We start from the raw sequence: 27,253 nt of genomic DNA, 5'->3' as shown, positions 1-27,253 counted from the left end.
GTTGGGCATCTCCTGCAGCTCCACATCCCATCCCAACACCCAAACAGTTTTGTTGGGCATCTCCTGCTGATCCACATCCCATCCCAACACCCAAACAGTTTTGTTGGACATCTCCTGCAGATCCACATCCCATCCCAGCACTTAGTTTTGTTGGGCATCTCCTGCAGATCCACATCCCATCCCAACACCCAAAGAGTTTTGTTGGACATCTCCTGCAGATCCACATCCCATCCCAGCACCTAGTTTTGTTGGGCATCTTCTGCAGCTCCACATCCCATCCCAACACCCAGTTTTGTTGGGCATCTCCTGCAGCTCCACATCCCATCCCAGCACCTAGTTTTGTTGGGCATCTTCTGCAGGTCCACACCCCATCCCAACACCCAAACAGTTTTGTTGGGCATCTCCTGCAGCTCCACATCCCATCCCAACACCCAAACAGTTTTGTTGGACATCTCCTGCAGATCCACATCCCATCCCAACACCCAAACAGTTTTGTTGGGCATCTCCTGCAGCTCCACATCCCATCCCAACACCCAAACAGTTTTGTTGGGCATCTCCTGCAGCTCCACATCCCATCCCAACACCCAAACAGTTTTGTTGGGCATCTTCTGCAGATCCACATCCCATCCCAACACCCAAACAGTTTTGTTGGGCATCTCCTGCAGCTCCACATCCCATCCCAACACCCAAACAGTTTTGTTGGGCATCTCCTGCAGCTCCACATCCCATCCCAACACCCAAACAGTTTTGTTGGGCATCTTCTGCAGCTCCACATCCCATCCCAACACCCAAACAGTTTTGTTGGGCATCTTCTGCAGATCCACATCCCATCCCAACACCCAAACAGTTTTGTTGGGCATCTCCTGCAGCTCCACATCCCTTCCCAACACCCAAGCAGTTTTGTTGGGCATCTCCTGCAGATCCACATCCCATCCCAGCACCTAGTTTTGTTGGGCATCTCCTGCTGATCCTCATCCCATCCCAACACCCAAACAGTTTTGTTGGGCATCTCCTGCAGATCCACATCCCATCCCAGCACCTAGTTTTGTTGGGCATCTCCTGCAGATCCACATCCCATCCCAACACCCAAAGAGTTTTGTTGGACATCTCCTGCAGATCCACATCCCATCCCAGCACCTAGTTTTGTTGGGCATCTTCTGCAGGTCCACACCCCATCCCAACACCCAAAGAGTTTTGTTGGACATCTCCTGCAGATCCACATCCCATCCCAACACCCAAAGAGTTTTTTTGGGCATCTTCTGCAGCTCCACATCCCATCCCAACACCCAAACAGTTTTGTTGGGCATCTTCTGCAGCTCCACATCCCATCCCAACAACCAAGCAGTTTTGCAGACATGGGATACAGTTCCATGAAACTCCAGCATGCTACAGCTGGGGCACACAGGTTAAACCAGTTCCAGGATCCCTCTGGGAAACATAAATGCAGGTGAATTTGACAGCAAGTTTCCTCCCAGCTGGCAGACACCCAAAATTCCTCCCTCCCTCCCTGGGTTTTGCTCAGGCAGTGCCGCTTCAGTGGCTGCTTCACTCCAAGCCCATCAGCTGGTTTTGTTTCCAAAGGCTTTGCATGATTTTGCTTGTTGATGTGAGGCTGATAGTGTCTGTTGTGCTCATTTTTCCACGGTCAGTAAGCCATCCTAAAAATTCCTCAGTGCCCATTAAACTAATGGGGCTGACCTGACATGCACAGGGCTCGTAGCCATAAAAGCCAATTATAAACCCAAGAATTATTGGAAATAGGTTTCTGATGCTGGGTACCTGGCCCAGGAGACAGCCTTAGGCAGCACTGAGAGCTACGAATGCATCTTGCCAATCTCTGCTGGGAAACCTATGCTGCAAAGCCTGGGCAATGCTCTTGAACCTCACATTTCTTCCCTCCCTCCCAGCTCAAATCCCAGCCTCAGCTCAGCAAACCCAGTGGGACTTGGGCCAGGAAAGGGCAGGATTTTCCCCAAAGGCCTTAGTCCTACAGCTCCACATTTATCTTCCAAAGAGGTTGGTTGGATACCTTTGTGCTGGGTGCCTGCTGGGAAGCAGTCACAGAGAACTGGAACATTTGGCTGTTGGTCTTTTTTGAAAGCTGAGCATAAATTTTCTTTTGCTGGTTGATGGCTTTATTATTTGTGGTGAGATAAGAGCATTCCTTGCCTATAAACCTTGGGCTCCCACTAACAGCTGCGTCTTCTGCTTGTTCCCATCAGTGCTGGGTGTGGTTAAAGGGAGCTCAACTAACCAGCTAGAAGGTTGACTTTCTAATCATGTAGATACCTTGGGACCTTTTCTCTTGCTTTCTGGTTTCTGAAGCTATCTGAATCTCTGCTTCATTCCTTCTCTTGACACCAAGATTGGCTAGAAATCGGGGTTTGGTATTGACAGTGACCATGACAGCAGTGCAATGTTGACTCTGGTTCTGCAGTGCTAACAGTAACACAACCTGATGCAGAGTTTGGTATAGCAAGGAAAATATGGTATGAAAGAATATTAGAGGTTGATCTTCACCTGGTGTAAATTAAATGATGATAAATAACACCATTTGAAGATCCAGATATCTCAAAGGTCTTGACAGCAATCCTGAGATGGATGCATTCATTGGAGCTCATCACCCTGGATCCCTGGAGAGCCAAGGGGGAAGAAATGGGCACTTTGAGGGTGCAAATGTTTCACCTCATTTTAGGTGTGGTTTTGTTATCTTCTCCCCAAAAGCCAACACACTATAACCATCACCATGTGGCTCACTCTCAACAGCATTGGTTTCCTCTCCAAACCACCAGAGGAATCAGAGCAAGTAACCTTGATCAGCTGGTAGAGAACATCAATGATCTCTCCCTGTTTCTGTCACTAGGAAGCAAATTCCAGGTGTTATCAGTTCTCTGCTCCTCAGCAGACTCATTAGTACCTGAACTAGCTCATCTCCAAAGGGAAAGAGGGAGAAAGGGGAGGGGAAAGTTAGCAGGCACTTAACTGCTCTCAAGCTGCTCCTTTGTGCCAAGACCACTCCATCCCCGGTATTGTTTATACTGAAATAAAAGCTGAACAGTGTCGGATCCTAAAATAACTTGCTGTTTGTGGAGCAGGAAAACCAAGGTCAGGGAAGTCTGGGACTCAATTAAAGAGGCAGGATGACTAAAGGATAAACTGGAACTTGGGCAAGGAGGCTTTTGCATGCACCAGTTCAGCCATGAGTCTGGTGCAAAGTGAGCTGAAGTTATTTGGTCTCCCCCACCTCCATTCCAGTAAGACTGGGTCAAGCCTAGGGCTAAGATGTGACATCTGCATTTGTCCATCCAGAGTGAATCTGTAGCCATGGCTGTTTCTGTTGTTAGGAAAACTCAGAACATGCTAGAGAAGAATGGGTAGGGCTGATACAAACATCCATGAGACGTACAACCAGTGGGTTTAGATATGACTGACTGTTCTGAAAGAAGGAGCTCCAAGCTCCATGGTGCTGAGTGTGGAAAGTATTGATGGGAACACGGAGGAAAAGTCCATGTCTATGTAGATGGTAGGTTGATGGGTGGGAGAAAATGCCTCAAGACTCAAGGACTCCACATTTTTGTCCCAGTGCAGGCCACCTCCAAGCCCCACATGGGGTAAGGAACATTAGCTCTTTGAATGAGATGGGATGGTGGGACACGTGGGAAAAAACTAATCATGTCTGCCCCATACACCCCATGGGTCAAGCTCAACTCAACCATTACTTTGCCCTTTGGGTAGCTCAACTCAACCATAACCTTGACCATTGCCATGGAGTGTCACACTGTCTGCCAGCACACAGGTTGGTCTCCAAGTGAGCTGTTGCCTGAGCATAAACCATGCCCAAGCTTAAGAATGAAGTCAAGACCAACCGACTTGTGTCAACAGAAGCTGATGTGTCAAGTCCTGGCCCAGCTTGAGGGCACAAGGTTCTGCAAGGGGCTGCCTGCCCAGATGCCCTTGGGTGGCAGTGCTGCCTGAAGATATCAGAACAAAGTGTATCAGGGCCCCAGATGCTTTTGGGGACATGAGGACACCCCCACATCTCCCTCTTTACCCCCATTTATCAATCTCTATTCCTCAGGCCCCAACATGCTCGCCAGCATGCTGCTGGGCTTGTAAGTACTCCAGAGCACAAGCAAGGAAGGAAGGAGGCATGCACTGGACACAATAGCAAGGAAGTACCTGGTCTTGTGGTGGTTATTAGTGTTTCCCCTCTGCTTTGATTATGCCTGGTCACAGAGAGGTAGCAGCAGTGGGAGTGTGGGGGCTGCTCTGGGGTCATCACCTTGCCTGGGCTCCCCAGTGCCCTGTTCCTGCATGCAGGGATGATGAACACCAGTGTTTTGGGGGTGCCTGGGGGAGATATGTGGGGTACAAGGTGCGAACATAAGGTTTTATCTGAATCTTGTTACCTGCAGCCTCTTTGCTGGGCTTTTGGGTACCTCCTGTCCTGCCAACAGGTCTTCAGGGGTAGATTTGTACTGCTTTTTCTCCAGCCCACCTTGAGCTCCCTTTGCTTTCGCTGTGCAAGCCTGGCTGTAAAGAGGCATGCTGGAACCATTTTGGGGGATAAGCAAGATGGGAGCAAGAGCAGCCATAGGGGCTCACACCACTGACTTGTGGGTAGCCCATGTAAGCAGGGAGCAGGTTGGAGAGCAACGTGCCAGCAACCAGACCAAGAAAGTCAGGTCACTAGTAAAACAATAGATGTGTTCTTGTGGGCTGGAAGGGGGTATCCAGTGGAGATTCTGGGGCAGCACTAAACCGAAGACACCTAGAGTGGAGGTTGTTCTTGGAGGATGCAGGAGATGGCAGGATCATCATAGGATCATAGGATGTTAGGGATTGGAAGGGACCTCCAAAGATCATTGAGTCCAACCCTCCTGCCAGAGCAGGATCATGGACTCTAGCACAGGTCACACAGGAATGCATCCAGATGGGTCTGGAACTTCTCCAGAGAAGAAGACTCCACAACCTCTCTGGGCAGACTGTTCCAGTGCTCTGTGAGCCTCACAGTAAAGAAGTTCCTCCTCATGTTGAGGTGGAACCTCCTGTGCTGTAGTTTATATCCATTGCCCCTTGTCCTATCACAGGGAGCAACTGAGCAGAGCCTGTCCCCTCCCTCTTGACCCCCAGCCCTCAGATATTTATAAACATTTATTAAATCCCCTCTCAGTCTTCTCCAGATGAAAAAGCCCCAGGGCTCTCAGCCTCTCCCTATAGGGCACATGCTACAGTCCCTTAATCATCCTGGTAGCTCTCTGTTGGACTCTTTCCAGCAGATCCTTGTCCCTGTTGAACTGGGGAGCCCAGAACTGGAGATCTCACTGATGTGAGCAGAAAGTCAGTGGCATCTGGGGGCTGATTCAGTGAACTGCTGGAGTGAGCACGGGTGAGTTGAAGGAGAAAGCAGAGGCACTCAGCTCTCCATTAAACATGAATGCTCAGCTCTAACCTGCATTCAGTGAGACAGTGAAAGCCTTGAGTTTGCTGGGGATTGATCCCAGCCATGATCCAAAACATATGAGTTGAGCCTTGGAGATGGAGCAAGGAGTGAGACAGAGCCTGGGACCACCCCAGCACAACGTCCTGGCAGAAAGCAGAGAAATAAATAAAAGTCCTGAATGAAAAAAACAGGAGATGACATGTTTGTCATCTGTGTGGGAGAGGCCACCACTGCCAGACACAAACCATCAGGGCAGGAGCCTAGCACCATCCTTTTCCCATGCCCCACTCATCCTTTCTGAGTGATGGGAACCTTTGACTTAGAGCAAGGATATTTAGCAACCCACAAATATTCCCTTTGCTGTTTCCATAGCTGGCTTAGACCTGTAGCACAGAGGCATTAATGTGGTGCATGAATAGGCTCGTAGATGAATCCAAGCCCCTGATATAGCCCCTGCTCCATGGAAGAGACAGAACCATAGAATCATGGAATTCATTTGGTTGAAAAGACCTCTAAGATAACTGAGTCTGACTCTTGACCCAACAACATCATAGACATTAAACCATGTCCCAAAGTGTCATGTCCACAGGGGTTTTTTTCCAGGAATGGTGACTCCACAACCTCCCTGGGCAGCCTCTGTCAACAGAGATAACACCTGCATTAGGTGTGAGCACCTAATGCAGGAGTTAGGTTGAGGGGTGGTTGAGGTGTTAGGTTGAGGGGTCAGGGGCACAGGTAATTTTTTCATCAATACCTTTAGTTGCAGGAAGCAATACTGAAAGGAACAGGACAGCAACTGTAATTAACAAGTGGCTCAGAGGCTGGTGCCACCAACAGAATTTTGGGGATCTTGGGGAACTTTCTATGGCACCAGGTCAGCTAGCAACAGATGGAGTACATCTGTCCCAGAGGGGGAGAAAGATCCTAGCACATGAGAACAGCCTATCCCACAGAGGGAAAAGGGTTCAAGGAAGGGTGTTGGCAGGACTCATTGACAGGGCTTTAAACTAGATTTGAAGGGGGAAGGGGCTGAAGCCAGTCCCCCCAGACAGGAGTCTGAGAGTGGTAAGCTGGAGTCAGGGGTGAAACCAGCAGCCCAGCTGAAGTGCATTGTACACTAATGCACACAGTATGGGTAACAAACAAGAGGAGCTGGAAGCCTTGGTACAGCAGGAAAGTTATGATGTAGTTGCCATCACAGAAACGTGGTGGGATGACTCACGTGACTGGAGCACTGTAATTGATGGCTACAGGCTCTTCAGGAGAGACAGGCGAGGGAGAAGGGGTGGAGGGGTGGCCCTCTACATCAGGAAGGCTCTAGACACCATGGAACTAGAGAGTAAGGATGATCAGGTTGAGTGCCTGTGGGTGAGAATTAGAGGGAAGGCCAACAAGGCTGACATCCTGGTTGGAGTCTGTTATAGACCACCCAACCAGGATGAAGAGGTTGATGAATTGTTTTATAGGCAGCTAGAGGCTGTCTCAAGATCACCAGACCTTGTTCTTTTGGGCAACTTTAACCTGCCTGATATCTGCTGGGAACTCAACACAGCAGAGAGGAGGCAGTCTAGAAGGTTCTTAGAGTGTATGGAGGACAGCTTCTTATCCCAGCTGCTGTGTGAGCCTGCCAAGGGTAAGGCTTTGCTTGACCTTCTTTTTACAAACAGAGAAGGGCTGGTGGGAGATGTGGTGGTTGGAGGCTGTCTGGGGTCCAGTGACCATGAGATAGTTGAGTTTTCAATATGCAGTCAAGCTGAGAGGGGCAGCAACAAAACCTCCACTCTGGCCTTCCAGAGGGTGAACTTCACATTACTTAAGGAACTAACTCAGGAGGTATCTTGGGAAACAGTCCTTAAAAACAAAGGTGTCCAGGAGAGGTGGACCTGCTTCAAGAAAGAACTCTTGAAGGTGCAGGAACAGGCTGCGCCAATGTGCCGGAAGATGAGCCGCCGGGGCAGACGGCCAGCCTGGATGGGCAATGAACTACTGAGAGAATTAAGGGGGAAAAAGAGGGTGTATCATCTTGGGAAGGAAGGAGAGGTAACCCATGACATGTTTAAGGATGTGGCTAGGTTTTGTAGGAAAAATTAGGGAGGCAAAAGCCCATTTAGAGCTCAGACTGGCTTCTGCTGTGAAGGACAACAAAAAATCCTTCTACAAATATATCAATGGCAAGAGGAGGGGCAAGGACAACCTCCACTCCTTGGTGGACATGGAGGGGAATATTGTAACTGAAGATGAGGAAAAGGCAGAGGTACTTAACACTTTCTTTTCCTCAATTTTTAATAGCAGGATAGGTTGTGTTCCTGACAACTGGCCTCCTGAGATGGCAGATGGAGGCAGGGAGCAATATAGTTCCCCTGTGATCCAGGAGGAAGTAGTTACAGACCTTAGCTGCTTGGATCCCCACAAGTCCATGGGACTGGATGGGATCCATCCTAGGGTGCTGAGAGAGCTGGCAGATGAGCTGGCCGAGCCACTCTCCATCATTTTTCAACAGTCCTGGCTCACTGGCGAGGTCCCAGAGGACTGGAAGTTGGCCAATGTGATGCCCATCCACAAGAAGGGCCAGGTGGATGAGCCAGGGAATTCCAGACCTGTCAGCCTGACCTCAGTGCCAGGCAAGATTATGGAACAGGTCATCTTGAGTGCAATCACACAGCACTTTCAGCATGGCCAAGGGATCAGGCCCAGCCAGCATGGATCTAGGAAGGGCAGGTCCTGCCTGACCAACCTGATCTCCTTCTATGATCAGTTGATCATCTGGTGGATGTGGGGCAGGCTGTGGATGTAGTCTACCTGGACTTCAGCAAGGCCTTTGACACTGTCCCCCACAGCAAACTCCTGGCCAAGCTGTCAGCCCATGGCTTGGACAGCAGCACTCTGTGCTGGGTTAGGAACTGGCTGGAGGGCTGAGCCCAGAGAGTGGTGGTGAATGGTGCCACATCCAGCTGGCAGCCAGGCACTAGTGGTGTGCCCCAGGGATCAGTGCTGGGCCCCATGCTCTTCAATATCTTTATTGATGATCTGGAGGAGGGGATTGAGTCCATCATCAGTAAGTTTGCAGATGACACCAAGCTGGGGGCAGGAGTTGATCTGCTGGAGGGTAGGAGAGTTCTGCAGAGGGATCTCGACAGGCTGGACAGATGGGCAGAGTCCAAGGGCATGAGATTGAACACATCCAAGTGTCGGGGTCTACAGATTGGCCACAGCAACCCCATGCAGAGCTACAGGCTGGGGTCAGAGTGGCTGGAGAGCAGCCAGGTGGAAAGGGACCTGGGGATACTGGTTGATAGTAGGCCGAACATGAGCCAGCAGTGTGCCCAGATGGCCAAGCAGGCCAATGGCATCCTGGCCTGGATCAGAAATAGTGTGGCCAGCAGGAGCAGGGAAGTCATTGTGCCCTGTACTCAGCACTGGTTAGGCCACACCTTGAGTCCTGTGTCCAGTTCTGGGCCCTTCAGTTTAGGAAGGATGCTGACTTGCTGGAACATGTCCAGAGAAGTTCAACAAAGCTGGGAAGGGGTTTGGAGGACAAGCCCTGTGAGGAGAGGCTGAGGGAGCTGGGGTTGCTTAGCCTGGAGAAGAGGAGACTCAGGGTAGACCTTTTTGCTGTCTACAAGCACCTGAAGGGAGGTTGTAGCCAGGTGGGGGTTGGTCTCTTCTCCCAGGCAACCACCAACAGAGCAAGAAGAATCTCCCCTCAGCCTCCTCTGCTCCAGACTAAACAATCCCAGTTCCCTCAGCCTTTCCTCCTCAGATTTGTGCTCTTGACCCTTTTTTTGCCCTTCTCTGCACATGGACCTCAATGTACTTCTTGTGAGTGGCCCAAAAATGAGCTCAGTATTCAAGGTGCAGACTCACCAGTGTTGAGTACAGGGATGCTCCAGGAAGGTGCTGGGGGTGACAAAGTAAATTGGGATGGAATCAATAAAGGTATCAACCACTCAAGAAGAACTAACTTTTGCACAGGACCCCTCAAGGACACATTCACTGCAAGGACACATGTTGGTTCACAAGTAATTAAATTATATGCTACTGGAGCTGCATCTCTGTCATATTGGTTGGGGACTCACCTGCTGGAGAGCAGTGCAGAGGAGAGACCTGGGGGGTCATGGTGGATAGAAGGATGGCCATGAGCCAGCAATGTGCCTTTGTGGCCAAGAAGTCCAATGGTATCTGGGGTGTATTAGAAGGGGTGTGGTTAGTAGGTCAAAAGAAGTTCTCCTCCCCCTCTGCCCTAGTGCCACAGCTAGAATATTGTGTCCATTTCTGGGCCCCTCAGTTTAAGAAGGACCTCAGGGGACTGCTTGAAAGAATCCAGTGCAGAGCCACAAAGATGCTAGAAGCAGTGGAACATCTTCCTGATGAGGAAAGGCTGAGGGAGCTGGGGCTCTTTAGATTGGAGAGGAGGAGACTGAGAGGTGACCTCATTCATCTTTATGAATATGTGAAGGGTAAGTATCAGGAGGATGGAACCAGGCTGTTCTCAAAGGTGCCCAGTGACACAACAAGGAACCAGGGGTGTTAGCTGGAGTGCAGAAGGTTCCATGTCAACATGAGTAAAAACTTTTTCACTGTGAGGGTGACAAAACACCCTCAGAGAGAGCCCAGAGAGGTTGTGGAGTCTTCTTCTCTGAAGACATTCAAAACCCACCTGGATGCATTCCTGTGTGACCTGCCCTAGGTGATCCTGCTCTTGCAGGGGATTGGACTCGATGATCTTTCAAGGTCCTTTCCAACCCCCAATATTATGTGATTCTGTGCTATTGGGAACAGGACAAAGTGGGATCGTGGCATCAGCCAGAAAAGGTTAATAGCACACAAGATATGTTTAGTGGGATTTGGTGATCTTTCTTTAAACTCTAACAAACAAAGCATAACAGAAAATCCAGTTGACAGCTGAGCCCTGGCTGCCTGCCCACTAGGGCAGGGAAAATGCAGATGGTTTGAAAGACTTACACGCCTGTGTTCCTCCCACAGCCTGTGGCTCAGGGTCCCCATCAGGTCTCCCTGCATCTGACAAGAGCCAGCCAAGGTGGCAGCAGTGCAAATGGCAGTGTAAAAGCAGCACTGAGGCAGAAGCAAATCTGCTTGTCTTGTGCACTGTTGGCTTCCCTGGACCCCGTGGAGGAGCCAGGATCCTGCAAGGCTCTGCTTGTTGAAAAATAGTAATTAGCTCTCAAAGTAAATAGGTGTTAACGAAACAAAAAGCTTTGCTGCAGTCTGGGGAAACACCTTGGAGTCAATTTAATTTCCCTTCTCCCAGCAGATGTAATCACACTGCACTGCAATTATTTTCAGGTTGGAGCGGGGAATGTAGCCACCACGGTGGCTTTGTGAAGCGGCTGCTACTCCTCCTTGGAGCCAGGGCAACCTGCAGTCCCTCCCACTGCTTTGACATTTAGGTCCCTCAGGCTGAAACAAGGTTCCTTTTGATGAACCAGATGTGTCTAGCAGCTGGTGATCAGCTTAACCAGCAGCTACCTGCAGCACGATGTCAAAACTCCCCAAACTCCATCTATTTCCTAATCCTTAGAGTCCCCTGGTCTAGACTGGACACGAAGGATTAATGTGAAACCCAAGCAACGGAAGATTTACACTCTCCCATCGAGCTGCAAACAGCAAGGCACATCAAAAGCTATAAATTCATTTGGCCTTTTAATTGTTTTGCCTTCTGGGAGCACCCACGCATGGTCCCACACCAGTGCAGAGTCTGCAGCCGGTGTGCATCACTTTTGTTCACTAAATCATGCCAAAAAAAAAAGAGCTGAAACCCCATTTTTTTTCCTACCCTTGTGTGGAGCTGCTGAAGTAGATTTTTACCCAAACTGCCCCAAAAGCTAATGAGTTCTACCTCTGCCACAGGTGGGTTAAAAGTGAACTAGCGACTAGTGGCTGGGGCTCAGCTGATGCAGGGTATCTCTTCAATCAGGGCTAGGAAGATGATGAGGGGACCAGAACATCTCTTGTGAAGAAAGGCTGAGGGACATAGGGATTTTTAGCCTAGAGAAGGGAAGACTGAGGGAGTATCTTATCAGTGCTTATCAACATTTAAATGGTGGGTGTCAGGAGGATGGGGGCAATCATTTTTCAGTTGTGCCCAGAGACAGGACAAGGGGCAGTGGGCACAAATCTGAACTCTGGAAGTTCCATCTGAACATGAGGAGAAATTTCTTTACTTAGAGGGTGGTTGACCACTGGAACAGGCTGCCCAGAGAGGTGGTGGAGTCTCCAACTCTGGAGTCATTCAAAACATGCCTGGTACCATCCTTTGCAACCTGCTCTATGTGAAACTGCTCCGGTAGGGGATTTGCACTAGATGATCTTCAGAAGTTCCTTCCAACTCCTATCATTCTGTGATTCTGTAACTCAGGATGCAATGGCAGCTGTACAAAGTGCTTTTGCCGGTGAGGGAGCATTTCCCTACCTAGGATGTGAATATAATCCAGTTGGGAAGAGCCTGGCTTCAGATTTGGACCCAGCAAGGCTTTCAGGTCAGTATAAAGCTGTCATGTACCTGGGAACAAGTACAACCAGAAAAATGTGCACAGTGGCTTCCCTGGCAGTTTCTGTTCTGGTTCCACCACACTGCCTGTCTGCTGGGAGAGGGAGGTTTAGTTAATTAATTGTTACAATTAGCATGGAGCTTTTTCTGCCCATGATGATTACTTTTTCCTTCCCTTTTTGGTGTATCCAGCTACTGACTCATTCATTCTCCAAGACAGAGGCCAAAACAAGGCACAGAGAGGCTTGAGGATGAGAGGTGAAGGTCTAAGAAAGAAATGTCACATGTTCCAAGATCAACTTCTCTGTGTGAAGAAGAATTTTTTTGCTACAAGGGTGACAGAACCCTGGAACAGGCTGCCCAGAGAGGTTGTGGAGTGTCCTTCTCTTGAGACTACTAAAAGCCATCTGGACACATTCCTGTGTGACCTACCCTAAGTGATCCTGCATCAGTGGGAGGGTTAAACTTGGTGATCTCTGGAGGTCCCTTCCAACCCCTACAATTCTGTGACTCTACCCAGGAACTGGTTTAATCTCATGCAAACTCCTCATCCTCTCCTATCCATCAACCCTTCAAGGAGATGGTGAAGAGATAGCACAGGAGTTACAAATATTGCTATGACCGGTTTGTTTCTCTCTCCAGCTGATCCACCATGAAGGATGGGCAATGGGTTCACATGCATCAAGACAGACAAAACTCCCAACATCCATCACATTGCAATGATCTCTCAACCTCTCTGCCCAGCCTCGGGATATGGGTTCTCTAACCAAACATTATCTGCTTTGGGAAATTGATGATTTATTTGCCGTTACTTAGTAAGGATGCTGAAGGAAAGGTGAGCGTGGGGTCACCGCTTCAGCGAGCACCAAAGCGAAGCACCAGCCCTGAATAATTCATGGTCCCTCTTTTCTGCAGCATCTGGACACATCTGCTGCATTTGCCATTGCAGGCTTTCCCTTGACTGACTCAGAAAATCCTGCTTTGGCAGCTGGGTACCGTTTCAAGTGGGTACTTTCCCTACAGCATTAATGAGCTGTGATTTTGTTACAAATAAAGATTTTCGTTCCCCTTTTGCTGATGTCACTCCGTGATCCTGCAAGGAATAGCGCTCGGCTCTCTGCAGCCTGACGAGCCCAGCCTGCCCTTTGGGACAGATGTACTTGCAAGCAGGAGATTGTTTTTCCTTTTGCTGCCCAGAGTTATATTTCACTGAAGTCCAGTATCGATCCCGCTGCCACGGGGATGAAAGCTCATTTTACTAAATGGGATAAAAAACACTCTGTGCGTGCGCGTGTGTGTATGCGCGTGTGTGAGTGTGTGCATGTGTGCGTATCTGTGTGTGTATGTGCGTATCTGTGTGTGTATGTGTGTATGTGTGTGTGTGTGCATGTATGTGTGCGTGCGCGTGTGTGTATGCACGTGTGTGAGTGTGTGCATGTGTGCGTATCTGTGTGTGTATGTGTGTGAGTATGTGTATGTGTGTGTGTGCATGTGTATGTGTGTGTGTATGTATGTGTGCGTGCGTGTGTGTGTATGCACGTGTGTGTGTGCATGTGTGTGTACGTGTGTGTGCACGTGTGTGTGTATGTGTGTGAGTATGTGTATGTGTGTGTGTGCATGTGTATGTGTGTGTGCATGTATGTGTGCGTGCGCGTGTGTGTATGCGCGTGTGTGAGTGTGTGCATGTGTGCGTATCTGTGTGTGTATGTGCGTATCTGTGTGTGTATGTGTGTATGTGTGTGTGTGTGCATGTATGTGTGCGTGCGTGTGTGTGTATGCACGTGTGTGAGTGTGTGCATGTGTGCGTATCTGTGTGTGTATGTGTGTGAGTATGTGTATGTGTGTGTGTGCATGTGTATGTGTGTGTGTGCATGTATGTGTGCGTGCGCGTGTGTGTATGCGCGTGTGTGAGTGTGTGCATGTGTGTGTACATGTGTGTGCACGTGTGTGTGTATGTGTGTGAGTATGTGTATGTGTGTGTGTGCATGTGTATGTGTGTGTGTGTGCATGTATGTGTGCGTGCGCATGTGTGTATGCGCGTGTGTGAGTGTGTGCATGTGTGCGTATCTGTGTGTGTATGTGTGTGAGTATGTGTATGTGTGTGTGTGCATGTGTATGTGTGTGTGTGTGTGCATGTATGTGTGCGTGCGCATGTGTGTATGCGCGTGTGTGAGTGTGTGCATGTGTGCGTATCTGTGTGTGTATGTGTGTGAGTATGTGTATGTGTGTGTGTGCATGTGTATGTGTGTGTGTATGTATGTGTGCGTGCGTGTGTGTGTATGCACGTGAGTGTGTGCATGTGTGTGTACGTGTGTGTGCACGTGTGTGTGTATGTGTGTGAGTATGTGTGTGTGTGTGTGCATGTGTATGTGTGTGTGTGTGCATGTATGTGTGCATGTGCGTGTGTGTATGCACGTGTGAGTGTGTGCATGTGTGTGCACGTGTGTGTGCATGTGTGTGAGTATGTGTATGTGTGTGTGAGTATGTGTATGTGTGTGTGTATGTATGTGTGCGTGCGCGTGTGTGTATGCACGTGTGTGTGCATGTGTGTGCATGTGTGTGCGTGTGTACATGTGTGCGCACGTGTGTGTGCCTGTGTATGTGTGTGTGTGCATGTGTATGTGCATGTATGTGTGCATGTGCGTGTGTGTATGCACGTGTGTGCGCGTGTGTGTGCATGCGTGTGCGTGTGTACATGTGTGCGCACGTGTGTGTGCCTGTGTATGTGTGTGTGCATGTGTATGTGTGTGTGCATGTGTGCATGTGTGCATGCGCGTGTGTGTATGCACGTGTGTGTGCGCATGTGTGTGCATGTGTGTGCATGTGTATGTGTGTGTGCATGTGTGTGTATGTATGTGCATGTATGTGTGCGTGCGCATGTGTGTATGCACATGTGTGAGTGTGTGCATGTGTGTGCATGTGTATCTGTGTGTGCACGTGTGTGTATGTGTGTGAGTATGTGTATGTGTGTGTGCATGTGTATGTGTGTGTGTATGCGCATGTATGTGTGTGTATGCATGTGTGTGCGTGTGTGCACGTGTGCGTGTGTGCATGTGTGTGTATCTGTGTGTGCACATGTGTGTGCCTGTGTATGTGTGTGTGTGCATGTGTATGTGTGTATGTGTGTGTGAGTGCGTGCATGTGTGTGTATGCGTGTGTATGTGTGTGAGTATGTGTGTGTAAGTGTGTATATGTGCGTGTATGTGTGCGCATATGTGTGCATGTGTGTGTTGCGTGTGTGTTGCATGTGTGTGCGCGCACACAAGTGTGTATGTGTGTGTACACACGCATGTGTGTGTACACACGCATGTGTGTGCACGTGTATGTGTATGCATGTGTGTGTGTGTGTGTATGTGCGTGCACACGCACGCGTGTGTGTGTTTATAAGTGTGTGTATGTGCACGTGTGTGTGTGTGTGTGTGTATGTGTGCCCCCTCTGACCCAGCTGAATATGGGCAAAATCATAGAGTCATAGAATTGTTAGGGTTGGAAGGGACCTCAAGGAACCTCTATTTCCAACCTCCCTGCCATGGGACACCTCACACTAGATCAGGTTACTCAGAGCCACATCCAACCTGGCCTTAAAAACCTCCAGGGATGAGGCTTCCACCACCTCCCTGGGCAGCCTGTGCCAATGTCTCACCACCCTCATGGGGAAGAACTTCTTCCTAACATCCAGTCTCAATCTACCCATTTCTAGCCTTGTTCCATTCCCCCTAGTCCTATCACTACCTGACACCCTAAAAAGTCCCTCCCCAGCTTTCCTGCAGCCCCCTTCAGATACTGGAAGGCCACAATAAGGTCTCCTCGGAGCCTTCTCTTCTCCAGACTGAACAGCTGCAACTCCCTCAGTCTGTCTCCATAGGAGAGGAGCTCCAGCCCTCTGCTCATCCTCGTGGCCCTTCTCTGGAAAAGCCTGCAGCAAAACAGCTTCAGGGAAATATAAAATAAAAAGGGACCTGAATGATTGGGCTGAACCTGGAGGACCAAGCTGCTGACACTGGAACAGGACACCATTTATTTTAGCCTGACCTTTCCCTGAAAGATCACACCGGTGGTGTTATCCAGGATCCTTTCTGCTGCTCGTGCAGCCATTGCCAAGGTGATGTCCTGTTCCCTGCGTCAGTCAGTCGGTGAAGATTGCATCCGCGCCGCTGCGATGCTTTGTTTGCTGTCCTGCCTGACAAGATCTTGGCAGGCTTTCAGCTCCTGCGGATGGCAGCTGCTCCACCAGGGAGCAAAACAGATTCAAGCTGGACTTGATTATTTATGGGGAGTTTCAAGCAGACAGGGCATGAGACTGGAGGCTCCTGGATAAGACTGGACCATGGATGAGATACAGCAAAGATACTGAGAGTTAGGGATGTTCAGCCTGGAGAAGAGGAGGCTCCAGGGAGACATTATGGTGGCCTTCCAGTACCTGAAGAAGGCCTACAAGAAAGCTGTAGAGGGACTATTTACAAAGGTATGTAGCAAGAGGACAAGGGGCAATGGTTTTAATCTGGAGAAGGATAGATTTAGATTGGATGCTGTGAAGAAGCTCTTTACTATGAGGGTGAGGGAACACTGAACAGGTTGGCCAGAGAGGTGGTGGAGTTCCTGTCACTGGAGACACTCAAGATCAGGTTTGATGGGACTCTGACCAACCTGATCTAGTTGGGGATGACCCTGCTTACTGCAGGGGCTTGGGCTTTTAGAAGTCCCTTCCAACACAAACCACTCTATGATTTTATGCCCAGAGGTGCCACCAGGTCTAATGGAACTAGAGGGAAACCACAGCACTGCACTCCATCCCATCCCATTTCATGTGGGGTTTATGCGAGCTCCTGTGCTGTGGAGAAAGTGGAGGCAGCTCACCAGTGCTCACCACAGAAACTTGCCAAAGTGCAACTGAGTTTGGATGGTGGAGCATGGCAGGTGGGACAGGTCCCATCGCTGTACCAACACCACCTAGTGTTTTGCTCTCCCAGTGAGTCGCAGGAAGAAATGCTGATGCAGGTGGGGAGGATCTGCCTGTCCTTTACATGAGAGCTAGTCAGCAGTGGGGACAACTGCAGCATGGAGGGACATAGTACCAGTAACTTTCCACCAAAGAACTGAAACCTCTACATGAGGGGGATTTGCACTGTTGGTTCACACAGCTCTCAAAGGGACTTTCAGTGATGAATGAGGACAAAGGCTGCAACTGAAAAAGTCTCCAGACCTCACAAACTTCTTATAAGTGAGTCAAAGGTCTACAGCTATGTGGGGAAATTAATTAGATGGCTCCCAGGAGCAAAGTTTGTTCTGCTTCAGATGTCAAAGGTGGAGAATACATGTCCATTCATTTCCCACCCCAGCCCTCCCAGCCTTGTGATGGGCTGCACACTCCTCTCTCAGGTCTGATATGAAAGAGGAGCAAAGCCCCAGTGGAAGGACAGGACAGGAGACGGTTTTGGCCACAGACACAGCCCCCACAGTACCTGTGTTCTCCTCAGACTGGTTGAAGCCACAGATCTGGCAGATGCTGCGAACCCACTTATTCATGTCATCCTCTGTCTCAGCCACCAGGTAGAAGGTCCTGTCACTGGTCTTGATGTCAAAGATGTAGGTGTCTTGCAGCTCCTTCTTGTTGAAGGTAAGGCCTGCGTCCACTTGCTCACAGAAGTTGAGATTGATAACACGCAGAGGTTTCTTGGAGTGGTCATTTTTGTAGTACTCCAGGACATCGGGGTCACCACTCATCCGGCCGCTGCGCAGGACGAACCAGCGCTTCTTCCATGCCTGAAAACCACAAGGCAGAAAGCACGGACCTCATTGCCAGGCTCAACATGACAGAATCACAGAACATTAGACGTTGGAAGGGACCTCCAGAGGTCATCGAGTCCAACCCCCCTGGCCAAAGCAGGTTCACCTAGGGTAGTTTGCACAGGAATACGACAGGTGGACACCGCATCTCTCTCCCCTGGGATGCTGCTCAGGGCCCCCCTTCATCAGCTCAATACTCAAACCCCACTATTCATCCAGGTGAAATAAGTACCAATATATCATTGTAGGTTAAGATGATCCCAAGCAGTGCTAGCCTTGAGGCTTAGCCTTGCTTCTATGCTACAGCCCAGCTGCATTCCCAAGATCCAAATATGCTTCACTCCACGATGTAAGATCATCTGTGGGGTGGCATCACCAGAAATCGCAGTGCCAAAATGCCTTCCAGTGGCTTGGAGGAGCTCAGGTGCTCTGGACACAGTGCCTTGGGTATCATGACCTTCAGAGAAACCCCTGAGACCATCACAGTATGTGTCTGCAGATACTGACCAAGCCAATCCCACCTCTGTTTAAATGCCAGGATAGAAAGGCTAATAAAACCAATGGGGAGCTGTTTGGGGTCTTTATATATCAGGAATAATGCCATGAAGACCTATTGAGAGCCCAAGCATCATTTGTTTTTCAGCATCTTCTCCTCCCCAGCACATAGGAAACTCCTTAGCAAAGGAAAAGGTTATAATTGATCCTTCTGAAGACTGCTGACAGCAGCCCCTGGCCAAGCCACCAGGGGAACAGGCTCAGGGGGTGCTTGAAGTGAAATAAATGTCAGCCATCAGCCCTGGCACTGGCAGCTGTGGTCCCCCTGCTCTCCTCACACCAAATGCAGTTGGGAGCCCATGGGAGAGGAAATGGTCACAACAATCATGCTAAACACTACAGGATGTGTCACACAGAGAATGGTGCTGGTGTAACTCCCCAGCCCATAGGCTGGAGGGGTTTTAGTGGGGGAGGGCTCTGCACAAGCACCCTGGCACCTGGTGGATAGATGCTCAGGGTGAAGGACCACCTTGGGGTGTTCCCATTGAACAGCTATGCTACCTAACAGAGGGCTCTTCTCCCAGGGTGTATGGAAGGCAGGGACTATGTCTACGCCTCATCCCTAAAACACCAGAGTTTGTTCAGGCTGCCTTGAAGGCAATGAAGGTTTGAGAGATGCACAAACAGCATGGGATGGATACACCCTGCAAATGAGTGGGGTGAGGTGGGTTATAGCCAGGGCTCCTGCACCATCCAACACCGACCTCGGTTTGCACCAAAGGTTGCTAAGGGAGGGGATGTGATCCCTACTGTCCTGGTCTGCCCATGGACATTTGAGTTTTAAAAATAAGATTTATCTTTTTCTATTTTTTTTTTTTCTTAAAATTAACAGTTTTGGGGTTCATGTGATTATGAGAGGTTGGGTCATGAAGAAGCACATGATGCCTTAAGAAGGAAGAATCAACAGCCACAAACTTCTTTAGTAACCCAAGAGATGCAGCCACACAGTGTGCTGGGACCTCTATGATCATAGGATCACAGAATGGTAGGGGGCTGGAAGGGACCTCTGGAGGTCATCTAGTCTCAGCACAGTGCTAAAGCAGGTTCACCTAGAGCAGGTTGCACAGGACTGCATGCAGGAGGGGGTTGAATATGTCCAGAGATGGAAATAGAAGAAGATAAGAAGAGATAGCACAAGAAGATGATTCTCCCCAGGAAGTGACCACAGCCCTGTGAGACTTTACATATTACAGAATCACAGAATAACACAGAATCAACCCCAGGTTGAAAGAGAACTCCAAGATTGCCAAGTCCAACCTATCACCCAACACCATCTCATCAACTAAACCATAGCACTAAGTGCCTCATCCAGGCTCTTTTTAAACACCTCCAGTGATGGTGACTGCAATGCTTCCCTGGGCAGCACATTCCAATGCCCAATCTCTCTTTCTCTGAAGAACTTCTTCCTAACATCCAGCCTAAACCTCCCCTGGCACAGCTTCAGACTGTGTCCTCTTGTTCTGGTGCTGATTGCCTGGGAGAAGAGACCAACCCCCACCTGGCTACAACCTCCCTTCAGGTAGCTGCAGAGAGCAAGAAGGTCTCCCCTGAGCCTCCTCTTCTCCAGGCTAAGCAACCCCAGCTCCTTCAGCCTCTCCTCATAGGGCTTGTGTTCCAAACCCCTCCCCAGCTTCGTTGCCCTTCTCTGAACACGTTCCAGCAACTCAACATCTTTCCTAAACTGAGGGGCCCAGATCTCGACACAGCACTCGAAGTGTGGCCTAACCAGTGCTGAGTACAGGGCACAATGACTTCCCTGCTCCTGCTGGCCATGCTATTCCAGATCCAGGCCAGGATGCCATTGGCCTTCTTGGCCACCTGGGCACACTGCTGGCTCATATTGGTGACAAACACATGCTATCTCACAGCCAGCCAACTGCACCAGGATCCCACAGTTTTGGAGAATTTGGTGGCTGAAGTAAGGGTAAGAAAGACCTGTGATGGTTTCTCTGAACAGTCTGATTCACACCATACTTCTCAAAGGCTGGAAAACAGCTTTTGTTGGTGTTGTTGAGATTTGTAACCAAATTAGTTTTGCACTAATTATCAAACCGTCTCCCAGTGCCAGGAAAGCAACTTCAGTGTAATCTTCCAAATGCAGTGGAGCAGCAAATTGCTTAGCAAGAGGATGTGCAAGGCTGGCAGATTTTGGTTTCACCCAGGAAAAGCTTACCCATTTCTCATCAAAATGCCTGCTTTTAGATTTAAAAAACCCCAGCACACAGTGGAGCTGGATCCATCAGGGAGGGAAGAAACCAATTTCACCAGGCAGCAGCAATAATTTGCTAGTCCATCTCCTCAACATGGATCACCCAAATCACCAGGAGACAAGTCATGAACATTTTTTTCTAGCTTTAGGTGGAAAATGTCCCATTACCTTCCTCCTATTAACACTATGCCATTTCTTTGCAGCCACTTGGCAGGACTAAGACATTGGGCAGACATCAGTGAGGGGATGTGAAAGATCAAAGTGTGCAACCACACAAACCACCCCCTGAATGAAGACACATCCAACACTTCTTACTACTTGGCTCGGTGATTTCTAACTGTTTGGAGTCAAGCCTTGCTGCATCCCTTCATGGCTGGGAAGTTGCATTAAAACCCCCCAGAAAGTACAGAAACTAGACTTCAGACTTTAGAGCTTTCATGGAAAAAATAGGAGGAAATGGTGCAAGCAAGGCCAACGATGCTACCACAACTTCCTGTTTTATCACCACAACTTCTCTAGTTCTCCTTGGTCTGTCTGGTAGCAATGGAAAGCCCCACACACTCAATATCTGGCAGAGAAAACAATATAAGACGTGCAGTCTGGTGGTACTTGGCAAGCCCTGCCATAACCTGGCTGCAAAATAACTGCTCTTGCCAGGACAAAATTTCATGGGAAGCTTCAGGAGTATCATGGAGGTGGAGTATTGCAGGAGGGTGCAACCTTTGGACAGAGCCACAGACCCACCAGCCTTAGGTGACCACCCTGTCTGCCTCTGTCTGGTGCCTTCCTGATGATAAAGAGTCAGCAGTGCTCTTCTGAAACAGCTTCTGACACTGAAAAAAACAGCTCAGAGCAGCAGCCTCTGGTCTGTCTGTCCTAGGCAGGCAGCTGCAGGCAGCACAGCTGGATACATCTCCCACCGGACATCCCCACAGCAGGACCAGCTGTTGCTGCCTGCTAATAGCAGCTTCTGAGCCAGAGCAATAAGCATTGACCATTAGAAGAGAATGGAAGGAAATAATAATGAAATAGCCAGGAACCTTATTATATTTGTGGAGATTTCCCCCATTTTGTTTGAATTTTTGAACACTGAACTCAGCAAGTGTGTTTCAGTTCTTCCTTGTGGATTTGCTAGGTTTCTATCAGGAAAGATCTCAGCCCGTGCTTGCCAGGAGCATCCTGTGGCACTAGTGGAACTGGCTTCAACATATAATGATATGTGGCAAAGGATACACAGCTTGCAGCATGTGGCCCATCCTCTTGAGACACTGGGAAATCCCCATTCAAAGCTACCAATAGAATCCAGATCTTCCACGTTTAGGCTCCCCTAGAGCACCTTCCTCCTGAAAAAGGGTGATTTAAGGATCTACCAACCACCAGCTGAGAGACAGCAGTAGGATGCACAGAATGGTGCAGGGTTGGAAGGGGCCTTTGGGGATGATCTAAAGCAGGGTCACCCAGTGCAGGCTGCACAGGATCATGTCCAGGCAGGATTTGAAAACTTCCAGAGAAAAAGGCTTCTCCAGGCAGCCTGGTCCAGTGCTCTGTCACCTTCAAAGGAAAGGACTTTCCCCTTATGCTTAAGTAAAACCTCCTGTGTCCACTTCGTGCCCATTGCCTCTTGTCCTAGCACTGGGCACCACTGAAAAGTCTGGCCCCATCCTCTCAACCTCCACCCTTTAGATATCGCTGAGTAGATCCCCTCTCAGTCTTTTCTCCAGGCTAAACAGCCCCAGGTCTCTCAGCCTTTCCTCCTCACAGAGATGCTCCAGTCCCCTCATCATCCACTGTGCATGGTAATCACAGTCCATGCCCAACCAGAGGAGGATGCCAACACATTTTCTTTCCAAGACCCTTTTCCCCACAATGGGGCTCTGGTAACTAAGATGCATCTCCTCCTCCTCCACCTGATTTTTAATTCTCTCCTTATTTATTTTCCTTCCCAGCTGCTTTGAAGCCCCTGTTGCTGTCAGCCCACTCCTGCCAAAACCCTGTGCCTCACCAACACGTGGTGTGAGCCAAGGGCCGTGTTTAACAGCTTTACAAAGTGGAGAGGCCAACAGCTTAACAGCCGTAAAACGAAGCCTTTGTGGCACGAATTTCCAGCTGTGTGGTCCTTTGCCTGCATCGGGCTGCGTGGCAGTTAAGTTACAGCTGCTAAAGGACCTTAACACCGTTAAGAAATATTTTGACACTTGGCAAGTGCCTCTTTTAAAGACTTGTTTGTTAAAAAGAAATGCCCATTGTGCTGCCAGAGCAATGGAAATCCTCCCTGGGTGCAAGAACCCTGACTACTGTTTGAGGTTTCCACCTCAACAGCGCGGTGGAAAGATAAAGTTCACAGAGCTGGCCCCTCTCCAGCTGTGTATGGTTGGTTTGTGGGTTGGAGAGTTGGGTTGGCAGAGACAAGGTGGTGTTGCTGGGTTCATTGGCTCAGTGTGCTTAGCAGGGATGCTCAGATGGGCTCAGGCAGTGGTTGGGACCTTTCTCATCCTCTCTGCTGGGTGAAGAACCAGGAGCAACCATCATGAGAAATTTTCTGACCACACCATGAGTGAGGTCCCTCACGTGCCCTGTGGCTGTCCTGATGGCACAATGCTGTGACAAAGCTGGTGGTGCCAGTGCAGGGGGCTCAGACTCTCCTTTGCTGGGGAATGTGGGGACTCTAAGTGCATAATAACCCAAGTGCAGGTCGGGAAGGGAAGGGAAGGGAAGGGAAGGGAAGGGAAGGGAAGGGAAGGGAAGGGAAGGGAAGGGAAGGGAAGGGAAGGGAAGGGAAGGGAAGGGAAGGGAAGGGAAGGGAAGGGAAGGGAAGGGAAGGGAAGGGAAGGGAAGGGAAGGGAAGGGAAGGGAAGGGAAGGGAAGGGAAGGGAAGGGAAGGGAAGGGAAGGGAAGGGAAGGGAAGGGAAGGGAAGGGGGAGAGAAAAGAAGTATTTCTCAGGAAATCTCCCTTCTCTGCTCCTCCCCCTGCCACCTTTGTCCCTGCAAGCACACCACCAGTGTGAAACAAACCTTCCAAAATCTGATCTGACACAAATCACAGAATCTAATCTGAGCTGGCAGGCAGGATGAGCGACCTAGCTGTGACATCAGGCAAATTTCTCACACCAGGATGAAGCCAGGGACTAAGTGATTCAGGCAGGAAACCCCACATCAGAGCAAGCAGGTGTTTGAATCCTGGATTTGCCCAGAGCCAAAGAAGCCCTGGGTGCAGGATGGCTCCTGTCATTGCTGCCACAGCCACCAGCACGTGCTGGGAATGCCACCATGCCCATGGAAAGCCCAGAGTCTGCCCAAGCCTCACATGTCCCTAGTTTTGACTCTGCAGTGCAGAGTGGTTTTGCACCCCACAAGCATATTTGTCCTCTGGCTCCTGGTGTATCTGCTGTGGCAGAGAGGAGATCATGCTCCAGAAGCATGTGAGCAAGACTGTGACACCTGGAAAGAACTCACTGTTCTTCCCAGACAGCTTGTCCTCTTGCTGTGCTCTCTCATCTGTCACCAGTGTAGTCAATCTGGCAATGTCATATCTAGGAAAGTGGGATAGAAATGATGAGGGCATGTTATGAGCATGTTTTGGGTGGCTTGGTTCACTCACTGGTCTTACTGTTCTTGTCGTATCCAACAACACTGCCAGCTGTAGCCACTGGACTGTGTTACCCTGCACTGGGGCTGGCCCTGCTCTGGCCACCCCATCACTGCATCCCCTAACAAGGTACATGCTTCCCTAATTGCAGACAGTACTATCAGCATCTGGGAGTGAAGCCCCATGCAGGAGAATTGTAGAATAACCTACTGGTGACCTGTATAATAATGTTGTCTTCCTCTGAGTCCCTGGGGGCTTTTTATCTCATCTGATGGACAGAAGGCTTCTGGTTTTATTATTCATGCAGGAACGCCTCTCTCCTCCCTGTGCTAGCACTAACTCAGAGGAAATGCAGCTGAGAAGATTAAAAAGCAGCGAGGCAGCCCCTCATGTCTGCTCAGGTAATGCTGCTGGTGGCTGATTGACCCCAAAACCCCCAATGTCCCCGAGCCCAAAAGTAAAACAGGAGCTTCCTGAGCCCACTCCTGCCCTTCCAGATGCCCCCGCGGCTCTCCAAGCACCATCTCCTTGCCCGCTGGCTGCTGCTTTCAACATGCTGCTGTGAACAGACAGGTTCCCAACTCCACTCCTCTCACCCTTCAAAGCGATGGAGCAGGATCCCTGCTAATCACACGTCCGCTGCGGTGAGTTCACAGCGAGTTCGCTAGCAGCACCGCTCTGGGGGAGGCTTGATTGGCAGCGCTAACAACGCTGCACTGCAGCGCCGAGACCTTGCAGGGCACAGGAAACCTGGCTGGGCACAAGGCGATTCTTCCTTGACTCCCTTGCTTTCCTTGCTGTTGGAGGTGTCATTAGCCTTCAGAGCACAGCCTGGGTCACGAAGCCCACCCGAGGGCAGTGCAGCCGGTGTGAGGCTTCCCCCAGCAAGCACCGTTCATGGCTGGCTGAGATGGCTCAGAGCTAAAGGTATGCTGGTGTGAACTGGAATCACAGAATCACAGAATGTTAGGGGCTGGAAGGCACCTCAAAAAAATCGTCCAGTCCAACCCTCCTGCCAGAGCAGGATCACCTAGAGCAGGTCACATAGGAGCACATCAAGGCAAGTTCTGAGTATCTCCAGAGAGTGAGACTCCACAACCCCCTGGACAGCCTGTTCCAGTGCTTCATCATTCTTTTCCTCACGTTTCCATGGAAATTCCTATGCCTCAACTTCCACCCATTGCCCCTTGTTCTGTCTTTGGGCAGGACCCACTCCCCTCCACTGTGCTCTGTGAACGTCTCGGGTGACACAGTAGTGACACAGCATGGAAAACATTTCCCTCTATTTATTTTACAGGAGTTCTTTGGCTGGAAAGATTTGAGTACCTCAGTGCTGCATGGTCAGTCTTAGGAAAATAAAGACATCTCCCCAGCTGTGTCTCTGCTGGGATGCTGGGGTGTTTGATTAAAGATGGGATGGAAAAAACAAAATACCAGACAAGCTGTGGCTGTCTGGGAAAGGAGGGCAAGGGGAAGCCCTGAGGTGGTCCAGGAGTGTTCCTGCCTGGAGGAGCTGGAGCAGACTGCCCAGAGAGGTTGTGGAGTCTCCTTCTCTGGAGAGATTCTGAACCTGCCTGGATGCAGTCTTGTGCAACCTGATCTATTTGACCCTGCTTTAGCAGTGGGATTGGACTAAATGATCTCTAAAGGTCCCTTGCAATCCCTGCCATTCTGAGGGTTGGACTGGGTGATCTTTATGGTCTCTTCCAACCAGATACATATATTCTGTGATTCTGTGATTCTGACAGTGTAAAGAGGATGGACCCAAACTCTGCTGAGAGATGAACAGGAACAGCATGAAAAACAGGGGAAGGTCTCATTAGATGTAAGGAAAAGGCTTCATAATAAGAGCTAGGACTGAAAAGCCCCAGATAGGATGATGGGCATTTTTGGAGATACTCAAAACCTGCCTGAACAAGGCTAGGAGCAATGTCAAGATGGCCTCACTGAGCAGAAGGTTGCTCTGGAGGACTCCAAGGGTCCCTTCTCACCTCAGTTACCTCTGAATTTAAATTACTTTTCCATAATTAGACCCATCTCCCAGTGGGGAGTGTTGAACGTGTCATATGAAGACCTAATGAGACTGCTCAGAGTCTGAGGCCCAGTGTGGGACTGGCTCAGCCCAGTCCCCAGGATTTAGCATGAGAAAGAGCAGCACTGGCATTTTTAAACTCTCCTTGAGGAAAACAAACCTTTTCTGGACAACTGCTTCTGCTGAAAGCTACAAGGTGCCTTTGCAAGTGGGAAGGTTTGCACTTCACCCCTGTTATGGTTATTGCTGGTCTCTTCCCTGTTTGTCAGTTGGTTACACTTGGATTCCAGTTTTCTCCCACACACAAGTGAATGGAGAGCTGTCTAACAGAAAGGGACCTGGGGGTGCTGATTGACAGCCGCCTAAACATGAGCCAGCAGTGTGCCCAGGTGGCCAAGAAGGCCAATGGCATCCTGGTCTGCATCAAGAATAGTGTGGCCAGCAGGAGCAGGGAAGTCATTGTGCCCCTGTACTCTGCACTGGTTAGGCCACACCTTGAGTACTGTGTCCAGTTCTGGGCCCCTCAGTTTAGGAAGGACATTGAGACACTTGAACATGTCCAGAGAAGGGCAACAAGGCTGGGGAGAGGCCTTGTGCACAGCCCTGTGAGGAGAGGCTGAGGGAGCTGGGGTTGTTTAGCCTGGAGAAGAGGAGGCTCAGGGGAGACCTCATTGCTCTCTACAACTACCTGAAGGGGGATTGTAGCCAGGAGGGAGCTGGTCTCTTCTCTCTAGCAATCAGCACCAGAACAAGGGGACACAGTCCCAAGCTGTGCCAGGGTAAGTTTAAGTTTGAGGTGAGGAGAAAGTTCTTCACTGAGAGAGTTGTTCACCATTGGAATGTGCTGCCCAGGGAGGTGGTGGAGTCACCATCCCTGGAGGTGTTCAAGAGGGGACTGGATGTGGCACTTGGTGCCAAGGTCTAGTCATGAGGTCTGTGGTGACAGGTTGGACTTGATGATCTTTGAGGTCTCTTCCAACCGTGGTGATACTGTGATATTGTAAAGGTGCTGGGAAAGCACGGGATGCAAAGGAGCAAGCTGGAGTCCAGGTCCTGTCCCAGGGCTGGCTGCGAATGGTCCACGTGCAGGGCCTCCACTGTGTCCCTGCCGCTGCCGTGCCATGGATTTGTTA

The 27,253-nt window shown here is 49.9% G+C and overlaps 1 protein-coding gene across 1 annotated transcript in view; it reads right to left on the bottom strand.

The window, feature by feature from the left end:
- The window catches only part of GAB2 (GRB2 associated binding protein 2), a 143,570-nt gene that overhangs the window by 52,773 nt on the left and 63,544 nt on the right, over nt 1-27,253 (bottom strand). Inside the window, exon 2 of the mRNA XM_054164527.1 lies at nt 17,414-17,714. Coding sequence (XP_054020502.1) covers nt 17,414-17,714 — 301 coding nt within the window. The remainder of the gene's footprint in view (nt 1-17,413; nt 17,715-27,253) is intronic.

This window comes from Dryobates pubescens, chromosome 10 (genome assembly GCF_014839835.1).
Source record: "Dryobates pubescens isolate bDryPub1 chromosome 10, bDryPub1.pri, whole genome shotgun sequence".
Lineage (NCBI taxonomy): Eukaryota > Metazoa > Chordata > Aves > Piciformes > Picidae > Dryobates > Dryobates pubescens.
Note: the sequence above shows the minus strand (reverse complement) of the source record. Positions and strands in the feature narration are given on the sequence as shown.